Source organism: Alternaria rosae, assembly GCF_020736505.1.
Source record: "Alternaria rosae strain MPI-PUGE-AT-0040 chromosome Unknown BKA58scaffold_5, whole genome shotgun sequence".
NCBI classification, from domain to species: domain Eukaryota; kingdom Fungi; phylum Ascomycota; class Dothideomycetes; order Pleosporales; family Pleosporaceae; genus Alternaria; species Alternaria rosae.
Window position 1 is genome coordinate 1478518 of NW_025763574.1, and position 13115 is coordinate 1491632.

The 13115-nt window shown below is 51.6% G+C and overlaps 5 protein-coding genes across 5 annotated transcripts; 3 read left to right on the top strand and 2 right to left on the bottom strand.

Moving 5' to 3' along the window:
- Window positions 1-681: 681 nt before the first annotated feature.
- Window positions 682-2509, top strand: BKA58DRAFT_176595 (uncharacterized protein). The gene is made up of 2 exons (XM_046165290.1): window positions 682-1564; window positions 1616-2509. Exons 1-2 carry the CDS (start codon window positions 1000-1002, stop codon window positions 2404-2406), a joined length of 1356 nt encoding a protein of 451 aa, XP_046025277.1. The 5' UTR covers window positions 682-999; the 3' UTR covers window positions 2407-2509.
- Window positions 2510-2668: 159 nt separating this feature from the next.
- On the top strand, window positions 2669-3636 carry BKA58DRAFT_176601 (uncharacterized protein). The gene has a single exon (XM_046165291.1). The coding sequence runs from the start codon at window positions 2853-2855 to the stop codon at window positions 3423-3425; it is 573 nt and encodes a 190-aa protein (XP_046025278.1). The 5' UTR covers window positions 2669-2852; the 3' UTR covers window positions 3426-3636.
- A 520-nt stretch (window positions 3637-4156) lies between these two features.
- On the bottom strand, window positions 4157-8631 carry BKA58DRAFT_176608 (uncharacterized protein). The gene is made up of 3 exons (XM_046165292.1): window positions 6128-8631; window positions 5713-6065; window positions 4157-5651 (listed from the first exon to the last, which is right to left on the bottom strand). Exons 1-3 carry the CDS (start codon window positions 8301-8303, stop codon window positions 4293-4295), a joined length of 3888 nt encoding a protein of 1295 aa, XP_046025279.1. The 5' UTR covers window positions 8304-8631; the 3' UTR covers window positions 4157-4292.
- A 169-nt stretch (window positions 8632-8800) lies between these two features.
- On the bottom strand, window positions 8801-10279 carry BKA58DRAFT_176632 (uncharacterized protein). The gene has a single exon (XM_046165293.1). It carries the CDS (start codon window positions 9840-9842, stop codon window positions 8937-8939), a length of 906 nt encoding a protein of 301 aa, XP_046025280.1. The 5' UTR covers window positions 9843-10279; the 3' UTR covers window positions 8801-8936.
- Window positions 10280-10973: 694 nt separating this feature from the next.
- Window positions 10974-13030, top strand: BKA58DRAFT_385058 (major facilitator superfamily domain-containing protein). The gene is made up of 3 exons (XM_046170331.1): window positions 10974-11281; window positions 11326-11712; window positions 11765-13030. Exons 1-3 carry the CDS (start codon window positions 11111-11113, stop codon window positions 12728-12730), a joined length of 1524 nt encoding a protein of 507 aa, XP_046025281.1. The 5' UTR covers window positions 10974-11110; the 3' UTR covers window positions 12731-13030.
- Window positions 13031-13115: the final 85 nt, after the last annotated feature.

Sequence of the window (13115 nt, forward strand, 5' to 3'; positions counted from 1 at the left end):
AACTTCACAGCGAACGCCCTGTACAGATAGCATTGCGCTAGTTGGCAGCCTGCCCTGATCCCGCTGGGGCCGGAGAGACATCTCACGAGCCCCTGTGTTCTATCAGCGTTCGGCGAGGGTGAGTACAAATTCTCCGCCGAATAAGAGAGCCGGCGCTATTCTACCTACCGGTTCTGCAAGCTACTGCATAGTGCACCAAGATATGATGTATCTATTACCGTCACCTAACCCCTGCCTCATGTACGGGAGATGTGCAGGCAACAGGACTCTGCTTTGAGAGGTTTATCAAACTCGTTCTCAGATTCATTGCAATGGTTCAGAGATTGCGACTGACATATTTCGACAGCTCCACCCATCCACATCTCCTCGATGACAGGAGACTGCGCTCACCACTGTGGCTTGGTCCAACCGACTGAGCATTAGATGCTGGGAGCAAACGATAACGCCTCCTTTATCATCGCGATCGCTTTCTTGATTCTGGGGAATTGAACTTCGATCTAAGTGAGTTACTGGCGCACCGTGTGGATACAATGTGGGTCACTCGAGCTGTGCCGAATGCGAAAATGCCATGAAACTGACTCGCTGTTACCTGCTTGGCCAAACAGCACCACGACTCAAGTAAGAAACGGGTAATCCGGAAACATTTGATTGGATTGCTGCGCCCTGTCTCAACCATGTGTGGATCTGTAGCGGCGTGGCGTTTTGACTAACTCTTCCCCAGTTCTAGTTGGCGATCATGATGACAACCGTACGAAAATGGCAGCGCAGTTCACCTCATCGGCGACTGTTGATGAAGATCATACTCAATGTGGACGGCGCCAAAAGATGCTATCCAGGCTGGCTTTACCAGAGCAGTGGAGAGGCTTAGAAGCAGCTGCGCGGAGTAGAAGTGTATAAAAACACTTCACCGTGTGTTCCACATCAGTTCTTCAGTCAGAGCCATCACTTACTCCTTTCCCCCTTCTTTCCTCATACACACAATCTTGTGTTTCTAACATCATGAGGTTCACTCAATCAGTCACTCTGGCGTTGCCAGCCCTCGTTGCCGCCTACCCCGGCATGATGGGCGCGAACTCCCGCTCAGAGATGGAAGAGCACCTCCGCGGGGAGATTCAGCGTGAACAACTTGCGAACCGCGCCGCTGAACCCCAACTGCTCAACCCAGTCGGAAACCTACTGGGCTCGCTTGGCGGCGTTGTTGATGGGCTCCTGTCCTCAGTCGGACAGGCCATCGTCAAGAAGGACAACAAGCGTCCTGAGCCTGGCTACGAGTTCAAGGCACCTGGCCCCAACGACTCTCGTGGTCCTTGCCCAGGGCTGAACTTGCTTGCCAACTATGGGTACCTCCCCCGTGATGGCCACGTCACCTACGGACAGGTCTTGGAGGCTACTGGCCGTGGCTTCAACATGGGTACAGAACTTGCCGTAGTTCTCGCCACATTTGCTGTTTTGGGCAGTGGAGATTTGGATAACCTGTCCTTCTATCTCGGCTCAGGCAAGAACGGGATTGGTGGTCTCAACAGGCACTCTGTTGTCGAGGCTGATGTTTCACCCAACCGCGAAGGTATGTTCTCTGACACTGCAAAGTAGAACCAGAACACTAACATTGAGGCAGACTACTACCTTGGATGCGGTGACAACCATCATCTCTCTTCTCGTCTGGTGAAACAGATGGTCGGATATGCTGCTCAAGATCCCAAGAAGGAGTTCTCCATGGATGTCATGGCCAAGCACTACGCCAAATCTGCTGGCTTTACCAAGGACAATAACCCCTTCCTCTACTACTTCCCCTTCCCCCAGATCGTCTCGGTAGCCGCCTTCTCCTTCTACCCCCAGTTCTTCTCCAACGGTACCTACGGTGCGGGTGGCGTCCCCAACTACAAGAGCATCATGAGCATCATCGGTGCTGAGTACGACGAGAAGACCCAGGAGTTCAAGTACGTTCCCGAGCGCTGGCCCGAAAACTGGTACCGCCGTGACACCCCCTACGGCGCGGTCCAGGCCCTCTCCGACGGCTTCCTCCAGATCTACCCCCGCAACATAATCGTTCCCGCCGCCGCTCAGGTCGGTACCGGCAAGTTGACAGTTCAGACCCTGCTCTGCGACATCTACCAGGGCCTCAACTCCATCACACCTCTCGCTCTTGGCGGTACCGAGGAGAACGTCGCCAAGGGTGTCTCGTGGGCTCTTTCCGTCCTCGACCCCATTCTCAGCAAGACCGCGCTCGGATGCCCCGACAGCGTCGTTTCACCCAACTTCCTCTTCCCCAACGCTCAGCAGGAAGGTGGCCCTGTCAACCCCCCGAAGGTCCCGTCCGATGCTTGGACTGGCGACAACGTCTACAACAAGGTGTACTTCGGTGGAAATTCTGCTCCCACCAACCCTACATGCAGCCACTCTAGCTAGGCAGCCTCTGGTTGGAACGAGAAAACCTTGTAACAATTAGCGATATCCAACTTTTTCGATGCCTGTCACTCATGGAGCAACCTAGACAATAATGAAAATGACCTTTATTCCATTTTTTCTTGACCTGTTGCGTGTGAAACACCATCGATTCCATTATTCCATCACTGTAGCAATCTGTTAAACATGTCACCTTATTTCTAGCAACCAGCACAGAGGTTCTTCACCAAAAGTCACTGAAGTAGTGCGATGGCCAGCAAGAAGACCGTGTCACTTCCACTGTCGAATCGTTTTACATTCCATTCACAGCTAGAATTTCAGTGTTTGGTACTGCAAGTGTGTATAAAGGCCTCGTGTACTGGCTCAGATTACCACCACCACTAGAAACACACGAAGTCACATTGTATATCTGCGTAGATACCAACCTTCTATTCGCTCTGCTACAAGGCATGAACAGCATGTCAAACCCAGAGCAAGACCTACCTGCCTCCTTGAAGTACCTGCAAACTGCCCTTACCGCGGCGGAGGACACACATGAAGCTCGTAGTAACATTTTCGCTACCTACGGCAATGTTCTGTTCATGGGCTTGCGCATCGAAGACCACACCCAATCAATATTACGCATGCTGCAGTCAGGCTACGACGGGCAATTATCTGAGTTTGTCGCTAAGCTGGTAGAGGAACAACCGCGTTATTTTGACCGGCCAAGCAACATTGATAGCTTCATACAACAGCAATTGCATGGAGACAATTTCCCAACCTTGGCCAATGTGTTGCTGATTTCTGCACCAGCTACTGGACACAACATAACGAGAAGTTCTGTCCTCAATCTCTTGGTCCACCAGATCGCATATATTTGCGACCTTTTTCAGAAGACAGATTACGCACCTGGTGCAGAAGTTGTGGAGGCTCTTGCAGAGTACTGTATTGGCCAGCTGTTGCGGATGTTTGCTCATCCAGAAAGTCGTGTACCACTAGAAGATCGTGTACATTGCGCTCGAATAAACTATCATACTATTTAGGAATTCATCGTTCTGCGAGCGAAGGAATTTTTTTAAAGCAAAGAAAAAGAGCTTCTTAACTGGCAGATGTACAAGTGACTTGGGCCCTGTGTGGAAAGGGTTATCCTAGATCTTCCTCGCAATACGATACTTTTCGATAATCCCGGTCTTGGCGAGGTCGTAGGCGCGGACATCGTCGAACTGAAAAACTACGTCCCTTATCTGACCGCGAGTCTGACTATCCCTGAATGTATCATACAGGAATGGCAAGAATATGATCCTGCTAGGCTTGAGAGCGTGGAGTTTGAAGCGGCTGGACCTCGTATTCTGGCCAGGAGCGTGTCTAGATCTGTCCAGCTTGGGACTGAAGCCACCTGTTCAGTCTGTTTGGAGCTCTTTGACGTCCGCGGCGTAAGTACAGTGGCTTGGAAAGTTGGATGCGGTCATACGTTCCATGCACAGTGCTTGGAGAGTATGATAAACGGAATCCAGACGAACAGCAACTGTTGTCCGCTGTGCAGAGCGGAGATCTGTGTGGCGAGGAAGCGACGTCGTATTGAGTAGAAAAAACTAAATATCTTGTAGCCTACGTTGACCTTGGGCCACCTAATTTGCATGTTATCATCCTGATGTAGGCTCCAGGGTGTTCGGTTTTTCCCTTGTATGAGGTGTTGGTAAGAGGCGGCAGGAAGCCGCGCGCTGGGTTGCACGCCTTGCTAGCAGGTGCGACTGTACCGAATCGGGACTAGTGTCGAGATTGCGCACATCCAAGCCCGGGTGTGACGCATCATAAAAGCAGTGGCTATCACAATGTGATCGCTTTTCGTACGCGATCACCCTTGAGCAATGCCATTACTTTATGTGTATTACAATCCAATCACTTTTCCTTCATCCAAAGCTCGCATACCCCTCGGTCAAAGTCGCACTACCATTCGGTCCCTCCGGCTCCATACCAGCCACAATCCCCTTCATCCGCACGAGCAACTCTGCAACCCTGAAAGGCTTTCCAACAACATCGTCCATTCCTGCAGCCATAGCTTGCTCGATCTGTTGTTGGCGCACATTCGCCGTGACCCCGATGATCGGCACGCGCTCTTTTAGCAAGCCTTGTTGCTCAAGTTTCCGTATCTCGGCAACGGCCGTAAGTCCGTTCATGATGGGCATCTCCCAGTCCATGAGGATGAGGCTAAGCTCGATGGGCAGTTCGCCATTGGGAGGACCATTCTGCGCAACCGAGTCATGAATAGGCTGATCGTCGTTCCATAGACTCGTCTTTGGTAGGAAATCAAGGGCTTCTTGACCATGGTTGGCGACGCTCACGACACATCCCAGATTACGCAGCTGTTTGGCAAGAACGCGCTGGTTGATGAGGTTGTCTTCCACTATAAGAACATGCAGCGTGTCGGGTATACTTTTGGTGCGCTTCAGTTCTTGCAGATCGGGGCCTTCTGGTAGCCCCAGAGCTTCAGGGCGAACATGAGAATGTTCAGTTTGGGAGGACCTTGACTGCACTGACTGGCGGCGTGCTCTTGGACTGGCAGAATCCGACCTTTGACCAGGCTCGCCTGTGGACTTGCGTACGGGAGGAGACGGACGCGTCAGGCTTACGAGCGGTATCGGACGTCTGTGCTTGACCTCTTCGGGGAAGACATGCGGAAGACTGCCTTTTCGGGCTACGACAGGCCTTGCCCTCCGTGATTTGATGTAAAAGGCAAACGTGCTGCCTCTTCCGGACTCACTCGCGACGCCGATTGATCCGCCTTGTAACTCGGTGAGACGTCTAGATATGAATAATCCAAGGCCAGATCCACCGTAATGTATGTGTGTCCGAGGTGAGGCTTGTGAGAAGCGGGTGAAGAGGTTACATTTTTCTTCGTCGGAAAGCCCACGACCCGTATCAGTAACAGCGAACTGCAGGTAGAATAATTCCTGGGCATTCTTCCAGTCGTCTTCCAGGTGGCGATCTTGTCCTACTAGCCTCTCTTCGTTGTACTGGATTCCTGTTGGCGTTGATATGGGTTCAGCGCGACTAGCGGCGAGAGTCACTGTTACACGCTTGATGGACTCCAAGCGTGTGAACTTGATAGCATTTGTGAGAAGGTTAATGAGAATCTGCAGTACCCTCGTTGGATCTAGAGATGCCCAGTCAATCTCCATGTCGCGATACGATTGATCCACGGTCAACACGAGCTTTATACCTGCTGCTCTTGCTTCAGCATCGAACATTTTCACTGCATGCATAACCACCTATCTCGATATAGAAAGTCAGTTTTATTTCACATGAGTATCATTGGATTGAAGGTCTTACGCTCTCGGGTTGCGCAATCACTGGTGTCATATCCAAGAGACCCGAGTCGAGCTTGGAGATAGTGAGTATATCGTCGACTATATGTTTCATGTGAGATGCGCAAACTGCTATTGTCTGGGCAGCGTCCAGGGTCGACTCGATGAAAGCCGTCCACTCGTTTGGTGTGGTGTTTTGACGCTCTTGGTAATCTTCCTGGGGATAGGAGGACGTGATGGAATCCGCACATTGCATTATGGCGCTGAGAGGGTTTCGCATCTCATGGCTTGTTGTGTCCAAAAAGTGTTCCAGGTGTTGTTTGCCTTGCAGGGCGCTGTCCATGCGTATCTTCTGAATACCTTCGGCCCACTTTTGCTCTATGATTGGGCGCTAGAAGTCAGTGCGTGTATCACAGATCATCATGCATAGAGTTACTTACTAGATATATCTGTAACATTCCCGACAACCTCGACAACCTCGCCGCTCGGACCCAACTCGGGGTAAGCTGAACACAGAATCCATTTAAAGTGCTGGGTGTCCTCAGTTTGCGGCTCATCCGACTCTGATGGCGGCGTCCAGGGCATCCGCGTACGCAGTTCAAAGACGACAGATTCATGATTCATGATTAGTTTGGCGAACAAGGATTGGCAATAAGGTATGTCCTCCTCGAAAGCAATCTTATACCATGCCTCCGTGGCGTTGTCATAAGAGGATGCAATCTCGAACATATCATGCCATCGTTGATTACGGTAAGTGTAGGTTCCTATCGGATCGATGATAAAGATGCCTACGTCGGATCGTTCCGCGAAGCGCTGAAACTTGCTTTCTTTGAGTTGTAATTCAGCCATCAGATGTTCTTGGATCTGAGCAGCCTGGATGATGGCGTTTTCTCTTTGTTGGACCTCGTCTTCGAAAAGAACGATGGAAGCAAGAGACGTGGCCAGTAATCGCACCATGACATGCAGGTATTGCTGGTACTCTTCATCAAAGGGCCGGCGCGGATTTATGCCGATTATGAGGAAGCCTTCTACCTGGTTTCCAGTGGTGGGGATTATTGGACAGATGACTAGGGTTCGACAAGGGTCACCATATCCTTTCCAGTCGATGCCTTGCAAGGCCCTTGTTGGATCGGGAAGGTCCTCGACGTGAACAACGGTGGCTTTGCCAGACTTGGCGGCTCGACTGAGGAACGCATGGAGAATATAAGTGTCTTCGTTGATGTTGACAGTCGCAGGGGCGATGGGATGATCAGCCGAAACGCCGATTGTACCCTTGAGAACGCAGCCTTCCAACGGAGGAATGCTACCGGGGGATGACACTGAAGGTATTTGAGCGCTAACATGCCGCTCGGCAGCGTATAGCAAAGCAAATGGCACATCCTGATCATTCAAGCTGAGTGAGCGCAATGTAGTCTCCCAAAACGACGGAAAGTCTCTGGCGTTCGCGCTCTGGGTTCCCATTGCGACCAGGCTAGAGACGCGGCGCTCGAGGATACGATGGTTGGAAACTTCGTAGAAGGACTGATAGTAGGCTGCCACTTGGCCGTCGCTGTTCAATATTGGGACGAATTGAAAGGACCAGTGTGTCTCTTCAAGGATCCTGTCTCTCTCAATGAAGAGAAGCATATCAGGTTCGGCTATTGACTCGCCTGTTGCTTTGATGTAGTCTACCAGAGGCTGAAAAGAAACCCAATGATCAGGTGCTTTGACGCGGACACTTTCGCCCATACAGGGATGGAGGCTGCCAAGGAGTTGGACGTATTGCTCGTTGTACAGCATGATGACATCGTCGCCCCAGAACATGACGGCTGGCACATTGTTACTGAGTACTGTGTTCGCTACGCAACGTAGGTCACTAGGCCACGAACTCATTGGCCCTAAGGGTGTCTTTGCCCAATCTATACTGCGGAAGTACTCGATGTGCGGGCTGGTCGAAGTGAGTAAATCAGAGGTACAGTCGAAGGAGGTGTGCGGAACGGCGCTTCTGTCTGCGGAAGGACTGGTGGCGCGCTCGGACGTTTGTGGTATCTGGGCAAGCGACAGCTGGGGCTTGATGGGCAGCGCGTCTGCGTGATGCTTGCTCCGAGGGGTTTTCCGCTCGCGTCGGAGGGTGCGGTGGCTCTTTCCTCCTGGGGCGGCGTCGATCCACAGCAGTTGCGTGGGCACTCCGCTGACAATCTTATAGCGCCCCACAGCTGTCGCATTCCATATGTGCCCTTCGAATGTGTATGCATTGCCGTGTTGTTGCAGGTCCTCCTCCGTCCCATGCCCACGAATCCATTCCCGGAAGGCAAGTTGCGGTGCCGAGCTCTCTGCGAACAAGCTTGTCGAGTCGTCGCCTGTTATCTTGGCCAGTAACCCGCCAACGAGATGTAGCGCCGTGTTCGCGTATATGAGGTCGAGGGCGTGGGCTTCGTTGTGGCCTAGGGACGAGCGTACTTCGACGGCGAAGGAAGGGCGGTCGTCGCGGTCGAGGGCTTCGACAAGCGTGAAGTCTGCTAGCTCTCGCTCTGCTGGCTTCAGCTTGGGCCGTGATGTATCGAATGGTGGTGGTGAGCCATATCCGGTCGTCCCGTAGTAGTTGTGATGCGCAAGTAGTTGCCCGTTCGAGGCCATTTCATCCGGCGCAAAGCAGAGTAGTCAAAGGTCGACAAACACACGACCACCGCATTGAACAGACGCTGGAGTAGTGCTTACGAAAAAGAAGATTACTTTTGCCTTCCGTTGCTATCTGGTGAGCTAGTGCAGCTATTGGTCTGGACGCTGCATCTCTAGCTACGATGACTGAAGCGTCTCGGTCCGCTAGCTGGCGGCTGCACGCCCTCGCCGAGATCTTCAACATGGCGTCATCGAAGATTTAGAGTTGTTGACGGGCATCTTTATGTTGAGCAATCGTTTGGCATGAGCTCGGCGAGAGTTTGGCGGTCGTGTCACTATTGGTTCACGTCGCTCTGATTTCGGCGTTGCTGCCCTGCGGCGATCACACACGCTGCCGTGTAATTGGGCTAATCTGTAAACAGACTAGAGAGTCTAGTCACATGACGTGCAAGCCGACCCCGCTGTGCCGCCCAACATCTCGGCTGTCTGGACCTTCTGCTCTTTTACTTGTCGAAGCCGCATCGTCACCCCTATCATGAAAACATCACCACTTCATCCCGCGACATTATATGATACACAAATTACTTGTCAGCATCGACGCTTACATCGAACGTCAAACGCAACGACTTTACAGTCTTTACCTTTGATCAGCTATGAAACCTCATCTCGAACCTCGTTGTCCAGCACTGCAGTATAGTCGCGGGCCTCACACATACCTGTCCGACACGCCGGACATCTGATCTCAGGAACTTCGGGATACACCCCGTTCACCAATTCATCCAAGCACCCGCGACGCAGTAGACGCGCACAGGCCTTTAGCTGGACGCACACGCTGTTAAAGTCCGTGTAATCTTCAAGGTAAATTGGGCAGCGCTCGGTGGTTATTGGCGAGCTCGCCGCATCGCACAACCCATCGAGATCAATGCGCGGTCCGGTCGGCTCTATTGGGACATCCACAGTAGGTCCATTGTCAAGATAGTGAAGGATGTAAGCTTCGAGCTCTACGGCAATCACATCTTCCATACCTATAGAGCGTGTCCAGACATGGCGATCATCGCTTCTACTCTCCTCTAGTGCGCTCACTATTTGCAGCTTCAGCAGGTTTGCACGTATGGTGCCATTTGGATCTGCTCCCAATTGATCGACCTTGGCCAAGGCATAATGGAGGAAGACAATGTACGCGAATGCATGCAGCTGTTCTAACGGGACATTCTCGTAGAATTCACGTAGAGGGCAATTCCCGAGGAACTCGATGTTCCCCCTGGTATTCGCGGTCGCCAAGGCCTCACGTACATGCTTGGGGATGTCTGAAAAGGGATTTCGCAGTAATAACTTCGAAGACCGGTTCAGTAGCTCATACCCTTCATGCAACACACTCTCGATCTCTTCATTGGAATGTAGATCACTCATCCCAATTTGATGCTCGACGAGGTGAACGTCGACGACGTTGAGTAGGAGCCAGAGAAAGTGCTTGACGATATGCTCGATACTTTCCGCGGCGTACCCATCTTGGATGTGTATATCGTCCTCGAGGATCCATGTCAGACCGGGCCACATATTAGAGTCGTCTTCTTGGAGTGCCTGGCACTGCTCTTCGAACGTGGTGCTACGATAGGTTGGTGATAGCTCGTATTCGGGCCACCAAGTTGTCCATTCGTAGTACTTCCACAGCTCTGGGCCTAACGTTCCATCGGCGTCCGCCTTGGTATGCGTCGCACAGCTCAAAAGAAATCAGAGCCGGTCGTTCCCATCCTTCGTTTTATCCTCATGACCATCTTCCACATTGGTCAATTCACGTACGCATAGATTGAAGAAGTCTTCAAACGGTAACTCAAGTATCTGGCGTTTCGTTTTGGTAGGAGAAGTGCCGTAGTACACATTGTGGACAAAGCTTTGTTTTATGTCGGCGCGGCCTTGAGGGTCAATTTTGCCGGTGTTGGTGAGTCGAGTACGACGTGACTGTTCGGCGGTTATACAGTGACCAGACTGTCATTTCACAGCTTTTACGGCTTTCACCAGGGAAACTGCACCTTTCTTTGGTAAGCAATATTGAATTGGCAAGATGCACGCAAAACGTTGCAACCGTTGCTACGTAACAAGCATTTCACTGAGTTCACTCTGAATCACTCTTCCAGACTTCACACTCACCTGATCTGCGACCCCAGTAACGCCGTGTACCAATGCTCTCGAAAATCGAATCCAAGCGCTAGCTATACAACCATCTCCACCACGTTGTTTTGCTTGCCGTGACGCTGTAGTTTAGTGTTGGATGTTGCTGACCAAAGGCGGGCAGAGGTCGTCTCTACTAAGTGGATATGATGTCAAGTGATGCAGCAGTATATGAAAATAATTATGGAATACTCATATTAAACCAAGAGGTAAGAGCGGTTCGTGTTGTTTGTCTATTAGTGTGGTAAGCCGAAATTCACACTCAATGTAATTGTAAAGTAATCTTGGATGTTGTTACTGTTGCAATCTTTCCGCAGAGGTTACGCCCAACGACCGTTACCAACCATTCAAGTTTGCAAAGTACATGACCAATGCGAGTCGCGAAAAGACTCATCAGACGCAGAAAATCCAGAAAATAGGCGTCCTGTCGCCCCCTAGTCCTAACGGGAATAGGAAGGTCAGAGCATCAGCAGCGGTATGGGGGCTGCCATTTTATCAGATCCTGCTAGGCAGCCATCGGTTTGCAAGGGCTGGGCTCATTCCGATCTGATAAGAGCCTAGGTCCGAACTCCGAGCGAACATTGTATATACTGTACGCGGAACGTGCCACAGCTTATTGGAATTATATCTTATCTCGCTTGAACGTATTCGTTAATATGACACATTCCAATGACCCCGAGAAAGCTGTTGATGGGATTGTCGGTGGTTCGGCTCCTGACATGCTGAAAACAAAGTATGGAGTGGGCGACGGCGAAGACCCGGAGATAACATCTTCGACCACTGACGGTACTAACAACCGTCTGATGCGGTTGAAAGATGAGTACGGAGTACGTTGTTGTTCTTATTTTATCAATTCTTGCTAACAAATCAGTCAACATGGGCGTCGCCCACAGACCCCTCCGATCCTTACAACTGGCAAACTTCACGCAAGTTCACCATGGGAGTCATATTCTCCTTCGGCCAGCTGATACCCATAATGTCGGCAAGTATGATTGCACCGTCGCTTCCTGCCATTGCTTCCGATCTCGCCATCAGCGCTTCTACCGCCCAGATAACCATGTCGGTATACTTCCTTGGCATGGGTATCGCGCCGTTCTTGATCGCAAGCGCCAGTGAGATATGGGGCAGGAAGCCAGTCTGGCTGATATGTAACGCTTGGTATGTCGCCTGGAATACACTTTGTCCCGTGGGAAGGAATACTGGCTTGATGATCGTTGGGCGGTTCATGACAGGAGCTGGTGCAAGTGTGGGCGTAACAGTAAGCGATGAGCCCGATCGATGCCGACATGACAATGACTAATTCTTCGCAGCTCAATGGGCCAGTCATGGCAGACATGTACGGCGAGAACGAACGCGGCAAATCCCTGGCCATGGTGACCTTACTACCCTTCCTCGGCCCTGCTCTCGGACCAATCGTTGGCGGTCTCGTTACCCATTCCATCCACTGGTCGTGGGTCTTCTGGATTATGAGTGCTTTCAACGCTGTCGTCCTGATCGTTGGGTTCTTCGTGATTCGCGAATCATACACACCAGTCTTGCTACGTCGCAAAGCCTTAGCCGAGGGTGCTAACGTCCTAACCGTCAAAGCTGAGCGTGCTCGCATTGCGCAGAATCTCCTGCGTCCAATTCGCATCTTTATTACAAGGCCTATCACCTGGCTCATCTCACTGACCGCGACCTTGTCTTTCGCCGTCTATACCCTTATGCTCGCTACTTATGCGTCGCTGTGGATTGACAAATACGGACAGTCTGAGCTTGTCAGCAGCTTGCATTATCTATCGATTGCAACAGGCTCGACCCTATGTGGTCAACTGGGCGGCCGAATCATGGACTGGTCGTATCGAAAACAAGCTAAACGGACTGGTGGGAAAGGCGTCCCTGAGTTCCGCATCCCTTATATGGTTCCAGGAATGATCATCATGCCGGCCGGTCTTTTCTGGTATGGCTGGTCGGCTGAACGCACACTCCACTGGGTGATCGTCGACTTCGGTGTTGCCATCTTCACGCTGGGAAGCTTCATCGTAAACCAAGCAAGCATCGCATACCAGATTGAGGAGTTCGGCCAGTTCGCAGCTTCCTCCGGTGCAGCAATCCGCTCGGTTTCGTATGGCCTTGCATTTGTCTTCCCGATTTTCGCACCCGACATGTACAAAAGCCTGGGATATGGTTGGGGTAATAGTACATTGGGTCTTGTCTCGATTGGCTTGGGATTTCCAGCGTGTGCGGTTCTGTGGTTCTGGGGCGGTAGGATAAGAGCTGTCGGCAAGTCAAGCTGAGCACAGCGATTGACTATACATGTCAATGGAGCATAATGGCGTGACTGAGGATGTTGAAAATTGGCTGCTTTGAACGAGACCTGCACTATAAGATACCTAGGTAGAGTTGGGGAGAGTCCATGTCCGAAAAGAACGCGTCGCAAGGTCCACTACCTAGGTAGTTATGGCGTCATTGCCGCATGGACTCACGCCACGCTTGAGCAACTTCGATATCTCGCCTAGCAGGAAGCCTTCGAATGCACCATCGTCGAGCTGCCGAACATCGACTTTGACGATTCCGTTCTCTCCATAACCCGCGTCAGCGCATTCGTGGTGCACGACCGCTAGTCTGGCGAAGACGATGAGCTTGAGAATATCGTCGCCATCTGTTGCCGCTCCACCCTCG